This window comes from Anomaloglossus baeobatrachus, chromosome 4 (assembly GCF_048569485.1).
Source record: "Anomaloglossus baeobatrachus isolate aAnoBae1 chromosome 4, aAnoBae1.hap1, whole genome shotgun sequence".
Taxonomy (NCBI): domain Eukaryota; kingdom Metazoa; phylum Chordata; class Amphibia; order Anura; family Aromobatidae; genus Anomaloglossus; species Anomaloglossus baeobatrachus.
The window spans coordinates 666837756-666858857 of record NC_134356.1 but is presented as its reverse complement, the minus strand read 5'-3'; the positions used below and the strand labels follow the sequence as shown (position 1 = coordinate 666858857).

Below are 21102 nucleotides of genomic sequence, written 5' to 3'. Positions count from 1 at the left end.
AGTAGCAAAATCAACAGTCGGGTACATTCTGAGAAAAAAGGAATTGACTGGTGAGCTTGGGAACTCAAAAAGGCCTGGGCGTCCATGGATGACAACAGTGGTGGATGATCGCCGCATACTTTCTTTGGTGAAGAAGAACCCGTTCACAACATCAACTGAAGTCCAGAACACTCTCAGTGAAGTAGGTGTATCTGTCTCTAAGTCAACAGTAAAGAGAAGACTCCATGAAAGTAAATACAAAGGGTTCACATCTAGATGCAAACCATTCATCAATTCCAAAAATAGACAGGCCAGAATTAAATTTGCTGAAAAACACCTCGTGAAGCCAGCTCAGTTCTGGAAAAGTATTCTATGGACAGATGAGACAAAGATCAACCTGTACCAGAATGATGGGAAGAAAAAAGTTTGGAGAAGAAAGGGAACGGCACATGATCCAAGGCACACCACATCCTCTGTAAAACATGGTGGAGGCAACGTGATGGCATGGGCATGCATGGCTTTCAATGGCACTGGGTCACTTGTGTTTATTGATGACATAACAGCAGACAAGAGTAGCCGGATGAATTCTGAAGTGTACCGGGATATACTTTCAGCCCAGATTCAGCCAAATGCCGCAAAGTTGATCGGACGGCGCTTCATAGTACAGATGGACAATGACCCCAAGCATACAGCCAAAGCTACCCAGGAGTTCATGAGTGCAAAAAAGTGGAACATTCTGCAATGGCTAAGTCAATCACCAGATCTTAACCCAATTGAGCATGCATTTCACTTGCTCAAATCCAGACTTAAGACGGAAAGACCCACAAACAAGCAAGACCTGAAGGCTGCGGCTGTAAAGGCCTGGCAAAGCATTAAGAAGAAGGAAACCCAGCGTTTGGTGATGTCCATGGGTTCCAGACTTAAGGCAGTGATTGCCTCCAAAGGATTCGCAACAAAATATTGAAAATAAAAATATTTTGTTTGCGTTTGGTTTATTTGTCCAATTACTTTTGACCTCCTAAAATGTGGAGTGTTTGTAAAGAAATGTGTACAATTCCTACAATTTCTATCAGATATTTTTGTTCAAACCTTCAAATTAAACGTTACAATCTGCACTTGAATTCTGTTGTAGAGGTTTCATTTCAAATCCAATGTGGTGGCATGCAGAGCCCAACTCGCCAAAATTGTGTCACTGTCCAAATATTTCTGGACCTAACTGTATGATTCGACAATTCCAGAACTTAACCAAGCTAATCTCTATTACCCAGGTGCGGTGATAATCGGTGTATTACGAGGTTAATAACAGCTCACAACTGCCACTAAGCCCTAGATTAGTAACAGGAGGCATCTATGAGACCCCCCATTACTAATCTGCAATTAAGAAGAAATAAACACAAACACCAAAAAAAACTTTGCTTGAAATCAAATTCAAAAAACACCCTCTTTCACCATTTTATTAACTCCCAAAATGCCCAGGTCTGATATAATCTACTGAAGGTCTCACAACGATTCCAGCTGTGCTACATCTGAAGTGACAATGCATGGTCATAGAATATGACTGTGCTCTGTGAACTTCATGCAGAGAATGAGCAGTGCAATGAGCGGTCACTCAGGTTATTTACGGTCACAGCTCAAGGTTCCCACGGTCCTCCACCTGTGATCGCAGGTAACCTCACCTGAGGTCACTCACTTAAATGAGGTCACTTAAAATCATATTACCTGCGATCACAGGTGGAGGACTGTGGGAACCAGGAGCTGGGACAGCAAATATCCTGAGTAATGTCAACATTCATCGTGCGGTTCATTCTCTGCTTGAAGCTCACAGCGGGCAGTCATGTTTTATGGCCGCGCAGTGTCACTTCAGATGTAGCACAGCTGGAATCTCTGTGGGACCTTGTGTGGATTGCGTCGGACCTGGATGTTTTGGGGGTTATCAAGGGGGTGAAACAAGATGGTATTTTTTGTATTTTATTTCAAATAAAGGATTTTTTTCGGTGTGTGTGTTTATTTCTTTTTACTTACAGATTATTAATGGGAGAGTGTTCTCATAGACACCTGCCTTTACTAGTCTAGGGCTTAGTGGCAGCTGTGAGCTGTTATTAACCTCTTATTAGCCCAATTGCTACCACACCTGGGAAATCGGGATAAGCACGGTAAAGTTCCGGGATTGTCGCATCTAATGAGTGCAACAATCCTGGACAGCTGCAGACTGCTATTTTTTAAGCTGGGGGGCAATAAGCATCGGTCTCCTCAGGCTGAGAATATCAGCCCCTAGCTGTCAGACTTTATCATTGCTGGGTATCAAAAGTGGGGGATGGTGGACCGCACAGTGTTTTTAAAAAAAGACGCCTGGGGTCTTTCTTATTTTGATACACAGCCAAGATAAGCACACAGCTGGGGGCTGAAACCTCTAGCTGTATGCTTTATCTGTGCTAGGTATCATAATATGGGAATACTCTACTCCAATTTTTTTTATATATTTTTTTTTACACCATGACATAGACACACACATAGAGCCTGTCATTACAAGCAGTAAGACACGCTGTCACACATCTGACTGCAACCAATTAGAGACGTCGGGACAGATGGTGGGCGGGGAAAGCAGTGAATATGTATGAAGCTAATGAGTGGCCCTGGAAGTAGAATAAGCGATCCTGGAAGCAGTTACAGCCATGCCAGAGACTCTGTAAGTATAGCGCGTTTGCTTTATTCTTATGTTATTTATTTTTCCTTTATTTTTTTTTACCTGAGTTGCCGAACTCCGATCATTATTTGGAGTTCCCTGAGAATTCCGGGCCCGACACTAGAATACTTTTGAACCTATGTGAATCCAGACTTTTAGACTTTAGAGTCCGGGTCCGCCCATCACTACTCAGGACTTTGACATTGGTTCATTGATTAAAAACCTCCCACTGATGGACATCTTTATAAAATGTTGGCTAGTAGAACAAAATGAAGAGCCCACTAGAGATGGTTGAACATTGATTTGAGGTGCTGTAATCTTACCGTCATCTTAACAGATCCAAAGAACTGGTTATTGCTGTTTACTGACACTCTGCCGGTGACTAAAGTGAATTTCTTCCGGGGGAAGTCGAAGACTGAGATGTCAGCATCAAACCCTGTACCCTGTCCATCTACTATAATGGTCTCTTCGCTGTCCACACGCAGCACATTGGGTGTTATCAGGCTGCATCTAATAGAACAAAAAACATGGATAGAAAAGATCAATATTTCCAATCTGCCCAAACATTCCCAATCTGCCACCCTTTAAATTGATTATGTCTGGTATTCCAGCTCAGCTCCTAATACTGTACACCATCTAGAGGGATATTAGAAGCTTTTAATGCTACAAAACCTGTGATTTATCATGATTTAACTGATATTGTTGTGAGAATACAATATTTTTTATGTGCTTTGCTACTGTGAGAATACAATGTCTTTTCTATTACTAAGTTTATTTTTATATATATATATATATATATATATATATATATATATATATATATATATATATATATATATATAAAACAAGAGATTGCAAGTATGTCTATGCCAAAGTCAGCAGCTGCAGACTGATACAAAGGAATGGAATGCAGATGTTGATAACAAAGACTGGCTATCTGCGCAACTCCAAATTTATGGCTGAGGTGCTATGTACCAAAAACTCTGCAGGATATGGAGTTGGAACACAGGAGGGGCTGGAGTGGAAGTCCTAAAAAAATGGATAAACGTCACAGGTTTTCTGCATATGCTTTAATATGGCCAATGGCATACTTAGGAATTTTACTAAAATATAAATCCATTACCGTTCTATAAAAAAATTTGAAAAAATAAAGCAGATCACATGGGCACCTTCACTGAGAAGGAATTCATATCAGATGTTATCTGTGTGGTCTGGATTCCTATGCCGACTCTTTGAGACCTCAATTTGGGATTACAGCGGACATTCATGGTTAAAAAGAAGATTTCCAGAAAATTATGGAATTTCTCCTTGACATTGTGACTGTGTGGACATTACCACCTCTAAAAAATCAAGTCACCAAAGACCATATGGCAAAACTATGGTAAATTGTTCTGAGAACAGACTTAGGCGGGCTTTGCACACTACGACATCGCAGGTGCGATGTCGGTGGGGTCAAATTGAAAATGACGCACTTCCGGCATCGCATGCGACATCGTAGTGTGTAAAGTCTCGATGATACGATTAACGAGCGCAAAAGCGTCGTAATCATATCATCGGTGCAGCGTCGGCGTAATCCATGATTACGCTGACGCTGTTACGAACCGGCGCCGCCATAGCCGCAAGCAGCCTGCTGCGGTTCCTGTTGCGCCCAGGCGCCGGCTGCCGTTCTTGGCCGTGCCTCGGGTGGTCCAGTTGGCTGTTCCTTCCACCACGTCTAAGTGTGGAGAGGCGGCTAGTGCGCATGCGTGCACCGATTTACCCCAGCCAGAGTTTAAACCCGGTGTTTTGCCTAGTGAGCATGCTCAGCCTGTTTGTGTTATGTCTGAAACTAAGTCCTCAGTTCAGGCTACTGAGCATGCTCAAACTGATAGTCTGCTTTCTAAGCCTGTGGCTCAGGCTACTGAGCATGCTCAGGCACTTAGTGCATCAGAGGCTAGGTCCGGTAAGGACCTCACTGAGCATGTCCGTGAGGTGGCAGGCCCTGATAGGGCAGAGGGTGTCAGGTGTCCTGATGACGTGGCAACTCCGGACTGGCTCGCAGAGGCCCGCCCCTATGATCTGGCACCTCAGTATTGGTCGTCAGACGATGACTGGTGAAGTGTTTGGGGCGTGGCTGCCATGAGGTCATCAATGACGTGGCGGTTCCGGATAGGTCGCATGTGACGTCACTGATGACATGGCACTCTGCTATTGGACCTTGGTGGTTCCACCCTGGGTTTGGGGCGGACCCAGGTTATAAAAGGGGCTGGAGACAACATGGAGGTGTGCAATCTTCACTTTTGCTCAGTCAGAGCACACCTCCATGTTAGAGCTTCATTGCGGCATAAACCTATGTTGGGAAGCGGTAGGTAGGGTTAGGCGAACGGGGCCTGTCACGCCAAGATTCGTGGCTCGGCACATCAGGGTCAGGCGCCGTGCTTCCCTCATGCCGTTCCAGTCTTGCTATAGCAGCCCAGTGGCGTTAACTGGGCTGCGGCTGCTGTGCTTCCTGTCCGATTGTGCCCCCTACGCACACGGACAACGCACCTGCTGCGCCACCTGTCTGATTGTGCCCCCTACACACACGGACAACGCACCTGCTGCGCCACCTGTCCGATTGTGCCCCCTATGCACACGGACAACGCACCTGCTGCGCCACCTGTCCGGTTGTGCCCCCTACGCGCACGGACAGCGTACTCCAGGACCCCTGTGGAGTTAACAGGGTGTTCCTTATTTTCCTCGGCTTCCCGGTCAACGCTACTGGTGTACCCATCTGGCCTGACGTGTCCTACACACACGTGGCCAGTCAAGAGGTGGCCAGAAACGCTAATCGGAGGACCGCTCGGCCTGACGTGTCCTACACACGTGGCCGACAGGGCGCTTTCGTGGCGGTCTTCCGGTCAACGCTACCTGGTTACCACCCGGCCTGACGTGTTTCCTGCACACGTGGTTGGTGTAGCGCTAGGTGCACCAAAACGCTAATCGGGTTGTCGTCCGGTCTGACGTGTCCCAACACACGTGACCGGTTCCCAGAGTTCCTGGGTTATCTCAGAGCAGTCCAGCTCTATAGTCTCCACCTAACCCTCAGGTGCCAGCAGCTCCTTTGTCATCTGGAGCACGGTGGGCCCCGACTGGCGATTAGGATATGTACCCCCTGGTCCTAATCTGCTGGTCCCCCCGTAACAGACGCGACAGTCCGATGTAGTTCCTCGCTCCTGTGGCAGCACACATCGCTGTGTGTGAAGCCGCAGGAGCGAGGAACATCTCCTACCGGCGTCACTGCGGCTTCCGTAGGATATGCAGAAGGAAGGAGATGGGCGGGATGTTTACATCCCACTCATCTCCGCCCCTCCGCTCCGATTGGCCGCCTGGCGTGTGACGTCGCTATGACGCCGCACGACACGCCCCCTTAACAAGGAGGCGGGTCGCCGGCCAGAGCGACGGTCACAGGACAGGTGAGTCCATGTGAAGCTGCCGTAGCGATAATGTTCGCTACGGCAGCTATCACAAGGAAATCGCTGCTGCGACGGGGGTGGGTACTATCGCGCTCGGCATCGCAGCATCGGCCTGCGATGTCGCAGCGTGCAAAGTGCCCCTTAGGTTTTGATGCAATTTTTAACTACATTTCATCTTTTATATGCGGAAGAGAAGGACGATTAGAGGTTATTTCGATCTGACGATCAATAATGATGCTGTGCGTTATTCAAAAAGGTGGTTTATGGATTCAATGTGTTTCGAAGCTGCCTCGTGGCTCAAAACGCATCAGCAGAAAGAAACACATTTCCTTATGAAGAAGCGAGAGGTTCGAAATGCGTTGAATCAATAAACTGCAGCATCATTATTGACGGGCAGTGCAGAATAACCACTAATTGTCCTTCTCTCCGTTTATCAGCTCTTTGAGGCTGTGGATCTGCAGCAGCGGTCATTGATATGACTTATTTCTTTCACCAAAGTGAGCACATATGATAATTTTTCTTTTTTTCTCGGATACAACCCATTGCGCTGTTCCTCCCTCCTAGCATCTTTTATATTTTAGCAAAGCTATGGAAGCCAAAAATAAAGCTCACGATTAAAAAAAGAGGTACAATTAAGAAATGATCTAAGTATAAATTCTAGATGAGAGGCATACGTTAGAATTATAGATATGGAGAGAGACATAAGCCACACGACCTGCAAACCCTCAACTATGGAAGAGGATTTCTCCCAGTGATCAAAGGAAGTTCACAGTGGGATCAGATTGATGATTGAAGTCACCATCTTGATAATAGGAAGGAATCTCCTCCATGTGGACAATTATTAGGTGCCCAATAAGTTGTGAGCTGGAGCAATGTCTTAAGCGGGCTTTACACGCTACGACATCGCTAATGCGGAGTCATTGGGGTCACGGAATTCGTGACGCACATCCGGCCGCATTAGCGATGCCGTTGCGTGTGACACCGATAAGCGATTTTGCATCGTTGCAAAAACGTGCAAAATCGCTAATCGGCGACACGGGGGTCCATTCTCAAATCTCGTTACTGCAGCAGTAACGAGGTTGTTCCTCGTTCCTGCGGCAGCACACATCGCTGCGTGTGACGCCGCAGGAACGAGGAAGCTCCCCTTACCTGCCTCCCGGCCGCTATGCGGAAGGAAGGAGGTGGGCGGGATGTTACCTCCCGCTCATCTCCGCCCCTCCGCTGCTATTGGGCGGCGGTTCAGTGACGTTTCAGTAACGTCGCTGTGACGCCGCACGGACCGCCCCCTTAGAAAGGAGGCGGTTCGCCGGTCACAGCGACGTCGCCGGACAGGTAAGTATGTGTGACGGCTCTGGGCGATGTTGTGCGGCACGGGCAGCGATATGCCCGTGTCGCGCAACAGATGGGGGCGGGTACCCACACTAGCGATATCGGGACCGATATCTCAGCGTGTAAAGTAGCCTTTAATCTATGTGATAGAGGTCATCCTAAAAAAAAAATGTCCACCAGAAACATTGACAAAAAGTAGTTTAGTATTGATTATCCTCCACTTCTAAGAAGATTAACAAAATAAATAAATAAAATATATATATATATAATATTTTCTGATAGAATATTGGTGGTACTTCCTCGAAGACTTTTACTATTTTCTTAAAAGATTCAATCACCAGAGAGGGGTGGCTGTGAGTCTATCGAAAGTAAAGGTAGGTAACGTCTTGTTTTTATTAAGGGTCTTTAATCTATCTATCTGTCTATCCATCTATCCATCTATCTATTCATCCATCTATCTATCTATCTATCTATCTATCCTCTATCTATCTATCTATCTATCTATCTATCTATCTGTCCCTCTATCTATCTATCTATCCATCTATCCATCTATTTATTCATCCATCTATCTATCTATCTATCTATCCTCTATCTATCTATCTATCTATATATCTATCCTCTATCTATCTATCCTCTATCTATCCTCTATCTATATCTATCCCTCTATCTATCCCTCTATCTATCCATCTATCTATCTATCTATCTATCCTCTATCTATCTATCTATCTATCTATCCCTCTATCTATCCCTCTATCTATCCCTCTATCTATCTATCTATCTATCTATCTATCCCTCTATCTATCTATCTATCTATCTATCTATCCCTCTATCTATCTATCTATCTATCTATATATCTATCCTCTATCTATCTATCCTCTATCTATCCTCTATCTATATCTATCCCTCTATCTATCTATCCCTCTATCTATCTATCTATCCCTCTATCTATCTATCCCTCTATCTATCCATCTATCTATCCCTCTATCTATCTATCTATCTATCCCTCTATCTATCTATCTATCTATCTATCTATCTATCTATCTATCTATCCTCTATCTATCTATCTATATCTATCCCTCTATCTATCTATCCCTCTATCTATCCCTCTATCTATCCCTCTATCTATCTATCTATCCCTCTATCTATCCCTCTATCTATCCATCCATCCTTTACCTAGCTATTTTCAGTATTAATGTATCTATGTACAGTATATCTCTAGCTTTATCTTCATATTTCACGTATCTATGATAAATATATATCTAGATAAACTCTGATAACACTGAATGCCTTTATCTTACACTCCGTTACCAGTTCATACTCAGCCATGTACAGTGCATACTGATGCAGCATCTACAGTCCCTATATATATATAGTGTATATATATTGTATATATAGTGTATATACTGCTCAAAAAAATAAAGGGAACACTTAAACAAGAATTTTGTATTTTGGTGTTCCCTTTATTTTTTTGCGCAGTATATATATAGTATATATACAATCTATATATGTGAAGCTCTGATATCAGTTTATACATATACAGTTTATGGTATCTATACATATATACAGGATCTGCGTATACTCACGGCGGCTGCGCGTGGGACCCAATGAGTCCATATAGTAGAATCAGACCCAGAGCTGCGAGCCCCATGCTTCTTCCTGGGGTATGTGCAGTTTTGCAATGCTGGGGGGGTTATAAAGGTATTTCTTCTGCACTCCTGTACTCTGATCCAATAGCAATATTAATCAGTAACCGGAGACATTGAAGGATTAAGGTATGTAAACAGGTGGCTGAGGACAAATACAGAAATGTGTATTACAAAATCACTGCTGCTGGGAAATGACCCAACTCCAGGATAAAAGCTCAGTGTATAATGCAGAGCGAGGAGTACATACAGGATTATATGCAGGCTATTGCACAACAGCGCCGCTGGGAGACTGATATATACAGTAGGGCCACCTATACTGAGCGTGGAAGAAATCATAGAGATTAATACAAAACACTTAGAAAAATGTCTCCACACTTAAAAACGTCTTCTGCTTATTTCTTTCCAAGACACACACCAGACATACAAAAATCAGATCTTCCCCCTCACACCCCTCACCCATCCATACACGTCACACGGCTGATTACCAATATAACAAATAAATGGCAGCCGCCATGAGGAAACAAATGATTACCCACTAGAGAATGTTCACTATTGTTCAAAAAAACAATTGGTCATGTTAGATTTTTACCAGAACTCATAAGAACTGGCTGTACCATTGGTTAAAAAAAATCCAACTAGGCCAATGTAGATCGAAACGATGTTACTCACCACTGAGCAACAAATGACAGTCCATATTTGTCTCATGTGGATGTAGAGGTGGTCGTGTCCCTACACCGTTTTATGTTATACTAGCTGCAGTACCCGACGCTGCCCAGGACAGAAACTGTCTCTCTCCCTCTCTCCCAGTCTCTGTCTGTCTCTATCTCTGTCTGTCTCTTTCTGTGTCTCTCCATCTCCCTATCTCCCTGTCTGTCTCTTTCCCTGTCTGTCGCGATTCCTTTAGTGAACATACACACATAAATACACACACACACACACACATACATACACACAAATACATACACACATACATACATGCATACACACATACATACATACACACATACATATGTGACGCCCTGGCCTATCAGGTCACCACAGGGTATTGTGCAATCTGCCCTTCTGTGCAATATCCACCTCCTCCTTGGTTACGGGTCCCTAACCTTTGGTATTGCCAAGAACCAGCTAATCAAAATCCTAGGAACACTCTGCACCACACCCACCAGACACACCAGTGGATGGCCTGAGTGGAATAGGTTCGCCCACTTGGGGGGTTGGTTAAGGGGAGGTCAGGAGTGTCAGAAGACAGTCAGTGTAGTATTGGAGGTGAAAGTGAGAGGTCAGGAGCCGGGCTCCTTGGTACTACTAGGTATCAGACGTTGGTCTGGGCCTGGTAGGAGCTGGACCCCGGTCGCAGGGGGATCGTGACAAGGGGCACGGACTGTCGAGGAGGACCCCCAGCGGCCTTGTGCCATCACCGGGCAGGGGCCAGGGCACGATGGGGTACGTGGATCCTAGGTCAGGGAGTAGCTTCAGGTGTCCTGACAATTCACCCGACAAGAACGGAGCCTTCAAGATCCGTTCTCCACCCGCTCCAAAATCGGGGTACTAGCGCAACGAGGGGGATAGGACTTTCTACAAATATGGTCCAGAAAATCCCAAGCGTGAACCTTGAGAGCAAGCTCACCCAGTTAGCCATACTGGGGAGCGGGACCCGATTAGCTCCAAACTAAAGGGACCAACTAGAAGAGAAAGTGCCAAGGCTAAGGTCACAGACTAACAGGCAACACCAACGTGCACGGGATCCAGATGTGTTCCCCCCTCAGCGGCAGTGGTGTCCAGAACTTTGGTTTACTACAGTTGTCGGTGTCAGCGTTATTGGACTGAGTGAGTACGCAAGTGACCCTTACCGTCCAAACGGCACATCCCCGTCACAATCACCGAGTCCCGTGGCATCCGCCCCACCCGTGGAGGGGTTAAACATCTGGCTGCCCACACCATCACCACCGGGTACTCCCAACCGCAGCAGTGGTACTCCACCTTACCACACACCACGGGTGGCATCACAAACTTTCCACACCATCCCCTGTACATAACCCACCTTCGTTTGAGGAGCTGCATGACCCCGGGTCCGGAGCCCTCTCAAGCCACCGCGGATCCGGATCCGAGCAGCCTGGCTGCTGACGCAGGGGCGGCACACATGCACACACACATACATACATACATACATACATACACACCAGCATACATAAATACACACATACATACATACACACACACACATGCATATATGATGCCCCTGGACTGTCGGGTCATCACAGGGTATTGCACAATCTGCCCTCCCGTGCAGTATCCACCTCCTCCTTGATTTTGAGTCCCCAACTACATGGTGTTACCTACGTCAGCTAATCAAATCCTAGATACACCCAGCACCACACCCACCAAACACACCAGTGGACGGCTTGAGTGGAATAGAGTCGCCCACTTGGGGGATTGGGGAAGGGAGGTCAAAGGTGTCAGTAGGAGAGAGTCAAGTCTGAGGAGTGAAAGTGAAAAGAGGTCAGGAGCAGGGCTCCTGAGGAGTAATGTAGGTAGAAGATGGTGGTCTGGGCATAGAGGAGCTGGACCCCCAGTAGTGGCAAGGGGCACGGATCTGTCGAGGAGGACAGTCAGCGGCATTGCACCATCACCGGGCTAGGACCAAGGCACGACGGGGTACGTGGACCCTAGGTCGGGCAACCTGACAATTTACCCAAGGTGAACCGAGTCTTCAAGATCCGCTCTCCACCTAGCGCAACGAGGGGGATAGGACTTTCCACTCAAAATTGTCCAGAAAATCCCAAGCGTGAACCCTGAGAGCAAGCTCCCACACTTAGCCATAGTGGGGAGCAGGACCCGGAAAGTTTCAAACTACCAGGACCAACAGAGAAGTAAACAGTGCCAAGAGGCAGGTCACGGATCACCAGGCAACATCATTGGGGACGGGACCCAAACTAAGCTCCCCTCAGCGGCAGCGGTATCCAGAACTTTGGTTTATTCAGTTGTCGGTGTCAGCTTAATGGACTTAGTGAGTACGCAAGTGACCCTTTTGCATCCAATGACACTCCCCTTCAATCACCGACCCCCGGGGTATCCCCCCTACCCGTGGAGGGTCACAACTAATTACCACATACCACAGGTGGCGTCACAAACTCTATAATTCTCCCTTGTAAATATCCTCCTTCATTTGAGTGACCGCATGACCCCCGGGTCCAGAGACCCTCGATCCACCACGGAACTGAATCCGAGCAGCTTGTCTGCTGGCACGGGGACAGCACACATACATACACAAACATACATACATACACATACATACACACATACATACACATAAATACACACATACATACAGTGCCTACAAGTAGTATTCAACCCCCTGCAGATTTAGCAGGTTTGCTAAGACGCAAATAAGTTAGAGCCTGCAAACTTCAAACAAGAGCAGGATTTATTAACAAATGCATAAATCTTACAAACCAACAAGTTATGTTGCTCAGTTACATTTTAATAAATTTTCAACATAAAAGTGTGGGTCAATTATTATTCAACCCCTAGGTTTAATAATTTGTGGAATAACCCTTGTTTGCAATTACAGCTAATAATCATCTTTTATAAGACCTGATCAGGCCGGCACAGGTCTCTGGAGTTATCTTGGCCCACTCCTCCATGCAGATCTTCTCCAAGTTATCTAGGTTCTTTGGGTGTCTCATCTGGACTTTAATCTTGAGCTCCTTCCACAAGTTTTCAATTGGGTTAAGGTCAGGAGACTGACTACGCCACTGCAACACCTTGATTTTTTCCCTCTTGAACCAGGCCTTGGTTATCTTGGCTGTGTGCTTTGGGTCGTTGTCTTTTTGGAAGATGAAATGACGACCCATCTTAAGATCCTTGAGGGAGGAGCGGAGGTTCTTGGCCAAAATCTCCAGGTAGGCCGTGCTATCCATCTTCCCATGGATGCGGACCAGATGGCCAGGCCCCTTGGCTGAGTAACAGCCCCACAGCATGATGCTGCCACCACCATGCATGACTGTAGGGATGGTATTCTTGGGGTCGTATGCAGTGCCATCCAGTCTCCAAATGTCACGTGTGTGATTAGCACCAAAGATCTCGATCTTGGTCTCATCAGACCAGAGAAACTTGAACCAGTCTGTCTCAGAGTCCTCCAAGTGATCATGAGCAAACTGTAGATGAGCCTTGACATGACGCTTTGAAAGTAAAGGTACCTTACGTGCTCGTCTGGAACGGAGACCATTGCGGTGGAGTACGTTACTTATGGTATTGACTGAAACCAATGTCCCCACTGCCATGAGATCTTCCCGGAGCTCCTTCCTTGTTGTCCTTGGGTTAGCCTTGACTCTTCGGACAAGCCTGGCCTCGGCACGGGTGGAAACTTTCAAAGCCTGTCCAGGCTGTGGAAGGCTAACAGTAGTTCCATAAGCCTTCCACTTCCGGATGATGCTCCCAACAGTGGAGACAGGTAGGCCCAACTCCTTGGAAAGGGTTTTGTACCCCTTGCCAGCCTTGTGACCCTCCACGATCTTGTCTCTGATGGCCTTGGAATGCTCCTTTGTCTTTCCCATGTTGACCAAGTTTGAGTGCTGTTCACAAGTTTGAGGAGGGTCTTAAGGCCCCGTCACACTAAGCAACATCGCTAGCAACATCGCTGCTAACGAACAACTTTTGTGACGTTGCTAGCGATGTTGCTGTGTGTGACATCCAGCAACAACCTGGCCCCTGCTGTGAGGTCGTTGGTTGTTGCTGAATGTCCTGGGCCATTTTTTAGTTGTTGCTGTCCTGCTGTGAAGCACAGATCGCTGTGTGTGACAGCGAGACAGCAACAACTAAATGTGCAGGCAGCAGGAGCCGGCTTCTGCAGAGGCTGGTAACCAATGTAAACATCGGGTAACCAAGAAGCCCTGTCCTTGGTTACCCGATATTTACCTTCGATACCAGCCTCCGCCGCTCTCACTGCCTGTGCTGCCGGCTCCTGCTCTGTGCACATGTAGCTAGCTGCAGGACACATCGGGTTAATTAACCTGATGTGTCCTGCAGCTAGGAGAGCAAGGAGCCAGCGCTAAGCATTGTGCGCTGCACCCTGCTCTGTGCACATGTAGCTGCAGCACACATCAGGTAATTAACCCGATGTGTGCTGTAAGTAGGAGAGCAGGGAGCCAGCGCTAAGCATTGTGCGCTGCTCCCTGCTCTGTGCACATGTAGCTGCAGCACACATCAGGTAATTAACCCGATGTGTGCTGTAGCTAGGAGAGCAAGGAGCCAGCGCTCAGTGTGCGCTGCTCCCTGCTCTCTGCACGTGTAGCTCCGTGCAGTGGTAACCAAGGTAAATATCGGGTTGGTTACCGATATTTACCTTAGTTACCAAGCGCAGCATCTTCCACGCGGCGCTGGGGGCTGGTCACTGGTTGCTGGTGAGCTCACCAGCAACTCGTGTAGCGACGCTCCAGCGATCCCTGCCAGGTCAGGTTGCTGGTGAGATCGCTGGAGCGTCGCAGTGTGACAGCTCACCAGCAACCTCCTAGCAACTTACCAGCGATCCCTATCGTTGTTGGGATCGCTGGTAAGTTACTTAGTGTGACGGTACCTTTAATTAGTCAGAAAAGGCTGGAAAAATAGATAAGTAATCCAAACATGTGAAGCTCATTGTTCTTTGTGCCTGAAATACTTCTTAATACTTTAGGGGAACCAAACAGAATTCTTGAGGTTTGAGGGGTTGAATAATAAATGACCCTCTGAATAAACCTTTCACAATTTAAAACAAAAATAAAAAAAGAAATAACATTCACAATGTCAAATTAATTCCGAATGTGTAAACCTGCTAAATCTGCAGGGGGTTGAATACTACTTGTAGGCACTGTACATACACACATATATACACACATACATACATTCACATATACATACATACACATATAAATACATACATACATACACACATACACACATACATACACATATATACATACATACACATGCATACATACACACATACACTCAGCTTTATATATTAGATGTCTACTTGTAATGCAAAAGGTGTATTATACTAAACATATTATATACTAGCTGTACTACCCGGCTTCGCCCGGGTTAATAACTGTTGTTAACAAAATAGAATGTATTAACATTCCCGGGATAGAATGTATAAATAGAATGTATTAACGCCCGGGATAACAGTCTCTCTGTTTCTCTCCCATTCTCTGTCTGTCTCCCCCTCTGTCTATATCTCTCTGTCTCTCTCTCTATCTCTTTGTCTGTCTGTCTTTTTCCCTGTCTGTCTCTGACTGTCTCTGTCTCTTTCTTCATCTGTCTCAATCTCTTTCCCTGTCTGTCTATCTATCTCGTTCCCTGTCTGTCTATCTATCTCTGTCCCTTTCCCTGTCTATCTCTTTCCCTGTCTGTCTCTTTCCCTGTCTGTCTCTTTCCCTCTCTTTCCCTGTCTGTCTCTTTCCCTCTTTCCCTGTCTCTTTCCCTGTGTCAGTCTTTGTCTGTCTCTTTACCTGTCTTTGTCTGTCTCTTACCCTGTCTGTCTCTTTCCCTTTCTTTCCCTGTCTGTCTGTTTCCCTGTGTCTGTCTCTGTCTCCCTGTCTGTCTCTTTCCCTGTCAGTCTGTCTCTTTGTCTGTGTCTGTCTCTTTGTGTCTGTTTCTTACCCTGTCTATGTCTGTTTCTTACCCTGTCTGTGTCTGCCTCTTTCCCTATCTGTGTCTGTCTCTTTCCCTGGCTGCATTGTGACACACTAACATTCCATATAAGGGCGTGGCCGCGCATTCTTCTGAAGTTCTGGCTGCACTGTGGCTCCCAGCTCCATTCGCAGTAATGGAGGCAGTTTTTTTGGCGAATAACTGTAAAGTGCGGGGTTAAAATTTCCCCTCAAAACATAGCCTATGACACTCTTGGGGTCCAGACGTGTGAGTGTGCAAAATTTTGTGGCTGTAGCTGCGACGGTGCAGATGCCAATCCCGGACATACACACATTCACACACAGACATACACATTCAGCTTTATATATTAGATGCTGTTGATTGTTATAATTGCGTGTTAACATGTAAATGCTCCTAGCGGAGTGTAGGTTCCTGATGTAGCAGTCGAGGCCACAGGTAGGACCTAGCCGGCAGGCTTGACCAGTGGTGCATTAGATATCAGATAGGACAGTGTTACGTGGAAGTAGGAGCAAGCGGGTTGGCTAGCAGTGTGGACCTCATGGGGTGCCAGTTCTGGATAGGGTTCGAGTAAGAGAAGTTGTGGCCACGGTGTCAAAGGGAGTCAGGGAACCATGAGGTAACCTCAAGAAGTCCGGAGTGTACAGCTCACCCAGGCAGGCTTAGATAGTTATGCAACTAGACAGCCATCGGGTCCCAGAAGTGGAGGTAGGGGTGAAATAGAGGGTGGAATGAAAACACAGACCCGGAAGCTTGAGGATGAGTTCCAAGAAAGCAGGGGACAAGTTGAGAAAGAGTACCCATAAACAGTAGAATTAAAACCATGAGGAGTGAGGCAATGTCTGCCATAATGGTGTGAAGAATGAACTGAAAAATGATTTTTCTTGCCAAGTGAACTCTGGTGTTGCGTGTGTGTTAAGCCTGCTTTACACATTTCAATTTCGCATACAATAGTGTATGCGATTTGCAACGCCCCCATCGTATGTGCGGCACGTTCAATTTGTTGAACGGGCCGCATATACGAGTAACCCCCCCCCCCCCGTCACAAGGACTTACTCGTCCATACGACCTCGCTGTGGGCGGCGAACATCCACTTCCTGGAGTGGGAGGGACGTTCGGCGTCACATCGACATCACACGGTAGCCGGCCAATAGAAGCAGAGGGGCAGAGCTGAGCAGGACGTAAACATCCCGCCCACCTCCTTCCTTATGCATTGTGGGTCGGGAGCTGCAGGACGCTGGTAAGGTCTGTTCATCGTTCCCGGGGTGTCACACACTGCGATGTGCGCTACCCCGGGTACGATGAACAACCTGATGTTCAATTCTAGAGAAAGGTACGATGTGCATGCGATGAACGTTTTACCATTCAATCGCAATCGCACGTACCTGTCACACACTGCAATGTACCTTACGATGCCGGAGGTGCGTCACTTACGACGTGACCCCGCTGACACATTGTAAGATACATTGCAGTGTGTAAAGCGGGCTTTACTATACAAGGGGCTGCTGATAAGTCTTTGGCGTTGTGATCTTTTTTTTTTTGTTTCTATGGTAACGAATGTTACATCACATGAAAGTCTTATGTGTCTAATATATGTTTTCAAAGTTTTGCGTTTGTTGCTTATGGCAACAGTGTTCTACTCACGCGGGAACATAAAATGGTGGAGTCTAATGTGATATTCACAGCAACTGAGAGCAGAGTAAATAGCTGGCCTCACCACTCGACTTATAGTGTCAGCTGATTCCGTCAGGTGACCGCATCAGCTGATCATCGCCAGGTCTGAGAAAGAGAGAGAGAGAAAGAAGAGAGAGAGAAAGAGAGAGAAAGAGAGAAAGAAGAGAGAGAAAGAGAGAAAGAAGAGAGAGAGAGAAAGAAGAGAGAAAGAAGAGAGAGAGAGAAAAAGAGAAAGCCGAGAGAGAGAGAAAGAGAGAGAGAAGAGAGAGAGAAAGAGAAAGAAGAGAGAGAGAAAGAGAGAAAGAAGAGAGAGAGAGAAACGAGAGAAATAAAGTAGAGAGAGAAAGGAGAGAAATAAAGGAGAGAGAGAAAGGAGAGAAATAAAGGAGAGAAAGAGAGAGAGAGAAAGAAAGGAGAGAGAGAGAGAGGAGAGAGAGAAAGAGATAGAGAGAAAGGAGAGAGAGGAAGGAGAGAAAGAAAGGAGAGAGAGGAAGGAGAGAAAGAAAGGAGAGAGGAAGGAGAGAAAGAAAGGAGAGAGAGAAAGGAGAGAGAGAAAGGAGAGAGAAAGGAGAGAGAGAAAGGAGAGAGAGAGAGAAAGAAGAGAGAGAGAAAGAGAAAGAGAGAAAGAGAGAAATAGAGAAGGAAGAGAGAGAGAAGGAAGAGAGAGAGAAAGAAGAGAATGAGAGAAGGAAGAGAGAGAGAGAAAGAAGAGAGAGAAAGAGAGAAAGAAGAGAGAGAAAAAGAAGAGAGAGAGAGAAAAAGGAGAAAGAAGAGAAAGAAGAGAAAGGAGAGAGAGAAAGGAGAGAAAGAAAGGAGAGAGAGAGAGAGAAAGGAGAGAGAGAGGTAGAGAGGAAGAGAGAGAGAGAGAGAAAGAGAGAGAAAGAAAGGAGAGAGAGAAAGGAGAGAGAGAGCTCACAGTTGATGTCCGGCTCCTCCCCTCAGTGCATAATTAAATTATAATTATAAATATATTATAAATATATTATAAATATAATTAAAATTTAAAAAAAAAAAAAAAAAAAAAAGAAATTTTTTACCGGGACTAGAACTCATGACCTCATGCTTCATAGAGGAGCACTCTATCCACTCAGCTACTGCCTCTTAAAGATATGCAGTAATTTGGTAGTCTGGATTGCTGAAGTCTCAGCTGACCACGCGATTCACTTGATTGCTACGTGGAGCTGATAGAGCACTCGTGTTCTGTGGCAGAGCTGACAGTGTTGTGTGGATTACGTCGGACCTGGAGGGGTATTTGTGGGTTAATAAAGGGGTGAAGGAGGGTGATTTTTTTGTCCAAATAAAGGATTTTTCGGTGTGTGTGTTTCTTTACTTTCACTTTACGTTTAATCATGGACGGTATCTCGGGGAGACGCCTGGCATTATTAAACTCATTATTACCCCGATTTCCACCGCACCAGGGCAATTCGGGATGAGCTGGGTGGAGTCCCCCAGGACAGTCGCATCTAATGGATGCGGCTATTCCGGGTGGCTGCTGGGTGATATTGTTAGGGTGGTGGGCTCCCCATAATGTGGTGCTCTCCATCCTGACAATACCAGCCTCCAGCTGTGTGGCTTTATCCTGGCTGGTATCAAATATGGGGGAAACCGCATTTTTTTATTTTTTATTATTTTTTATTTTACTGCACGATATAGACCCGCCCGCCGGCGGCTGTGATTGGTTGCAGTGACAAAGCTGTCACTCAGCTTGGGGACGTGTCTGACTGCAACCAATCATAGGCGCCGGTGGGCGGGGAAAGCACGGAATAACTAGTTGACTAATGAAGCGGCAGCCATTTTCTAAAGAGGAAAAGACACCACAGATTTGTGACAGACGTGGAGCAAGGCGCCTGTGATCGGTGAGTAGAAAAGGGAGAGGGATCGAACGTAACTCGAACTGTCGAGATTTTAGCGAAAAGCTCGAGTTCGATCTCGAGCACCCCCCAAAATCACTCAAACATGAAATTGGCGAACCTCAAACCTCGAACATCGCTCATCTCTAGTCATCAGCAAAGACTGACACTTTACTATCAATCCCATCCACAAGGTCATTAATAAAGGGATCAAAAGGAATTGGCCGTAGCACAGATCCCTGCGGCCCCCACTGCTGACTATAGCCTATTTAGAAAATATACCATTCATGACTACTCTTTGTTTCCTATCTTTTAGCCAATTCCTTACCCAGTTGCATATAGTTTTCCCTAGTCCTTGCTTCTGGACCTTTATTATAAGGCTGTTATATGGTACAGTATCAAATGCCTTTGCAAAGTCTAAATAAATCCCATCAGTTTTATTACCAATATCCAGATTTGCACTTACCCCCTCATAGAACCCCAACAGGTTGGTTAGACACGACTTATCTTTCTTAAATCCATGCTGTCAGTTATTATATTATTTTCTGTAATATATCTTTGCATGTCATCCCTTAAAATGCATTAAAAAAGTTTGTATCCTACTGATGTCAGGCTTAGTGGATGGTAGTTGCCTGGATCCATCCTCTTACCTTTCTTAAATATCGGTGCCACATCAGCAATCCTCTAATCCTGAGGCACCAACCTTGTTACAAGTGAATCTAAGAAGATGAGATAGAACGATCTGTCAATTACTGAGATCAAATCCCTCAATATTCGTGAATGAATGCCATCTGGCCTGAAGGATTTGTCAATGTTTAACTTACTCAGACGCAGGCGTACTTCTTCTTGTGTTAAATTAATTATATCAGTTGGTGAACTTTGATTTTTGACTTGTTGAATGATCACTGGAACAGTCAGTTCCTTGGTGAACACGGTTGAGAAGTACCTGTTAATATCTCAGTATTTTCTTTGTCCTCTAAAATTAACCTGTTATTACATTTTAAGGGGCCGATACCATCCTTTGTTTTGGCATTAATGTATTTATAAAAAAAATGGGATTTATTTTAATGTCTTTGGTAGCTAATTTTGTTAGTGTGATTTCTTTTTACATTTCCTGTTGAGATCTTTATACTCCTGAAATGCTATTTCTGTATACTCAGCCTTCAAGATTTTGAATGCTCTTTGTTTTTGTTTTATTATACTTTGTCCTGTTTTATTCATCCATTGTGGCTTTTTTTTATTTCTGGACAACCTTCCAGCAGGACGACAACCCTAAACATTCTGCCAGAGCTACAATGTTCAGACCAAAATCCCAGTGAGAATCTGTGAAAAAACTTGAAACTTGCTGTTCACAGATGTCCCAATCCGATGTCACTGAACAAGAGTTTGTGGGCAAAGAAGAATGGGGAAAATGTCACCTGTAGATGTGCAAACCTAGTAGAGACATTCCCCAAAAGACTTGTAGCAGTAATTACAGCATAAGGTGGTCCTACAAAGTATTGACTCATAGGGGCTAAATACAAATGCAGGTTCACCAACCCCGAATGCAGCTCTAGTGGCTGTGAATAGCTGTGAAGTACAGCTATTCACAGGTGCCAGGTAGTGACGACAACTCTCATCAAAGCCGCAAGCTTAACTCTGCGCTCAGTGAAATCTGGCATTGCTAATCAGAGTTATAGTCTCATTCCGGCACCTGTGAATAACTGTACTTTTCTGCTATTCACATTTACTGGAACTGCATTCATGGATTGTGGACTACAGCGAAGGAGCTTCTTGGGAACATTTTTGATAATAAATTGGTGAATGAGAGACAGTGTGGTGGAGTCTAAATTCAAAAAACTTTTTTCCTTATGTGTGTT

The 21102-nt window shown here is 45.6% G+C and overlaps 1 protein-coding gene across 1 annotated transcript in view; it reads right to left on the bottom strand.

Moving 5' to 3' along the window:
* The window catches only part of LOC142304352 (complement C3-like), a 183472-nt gene extending 174381 nt beyond the window's left edge, over positions 1-9091 (bottom strand). The window contains exons 1-2 of the mRNA XM_075346657.1: positions 9009-9091; positions 2986-3172 (exon numbers count right to left, since the gene is read on the bottom strand). Of these exons, the coding sequence (XP_075202772.1) occupies positions 2986-3172; positions 9009-9073 (252 nt within the window). The 5' untranslated portion in view covers positions 9074-9091. The remainder of the gene's footprint in view (positions 1-2985; positions 3173-9008) is intronic.
* Between the last annotated feature and the right edge of the window lie 12011 nt (positions 9092-21102).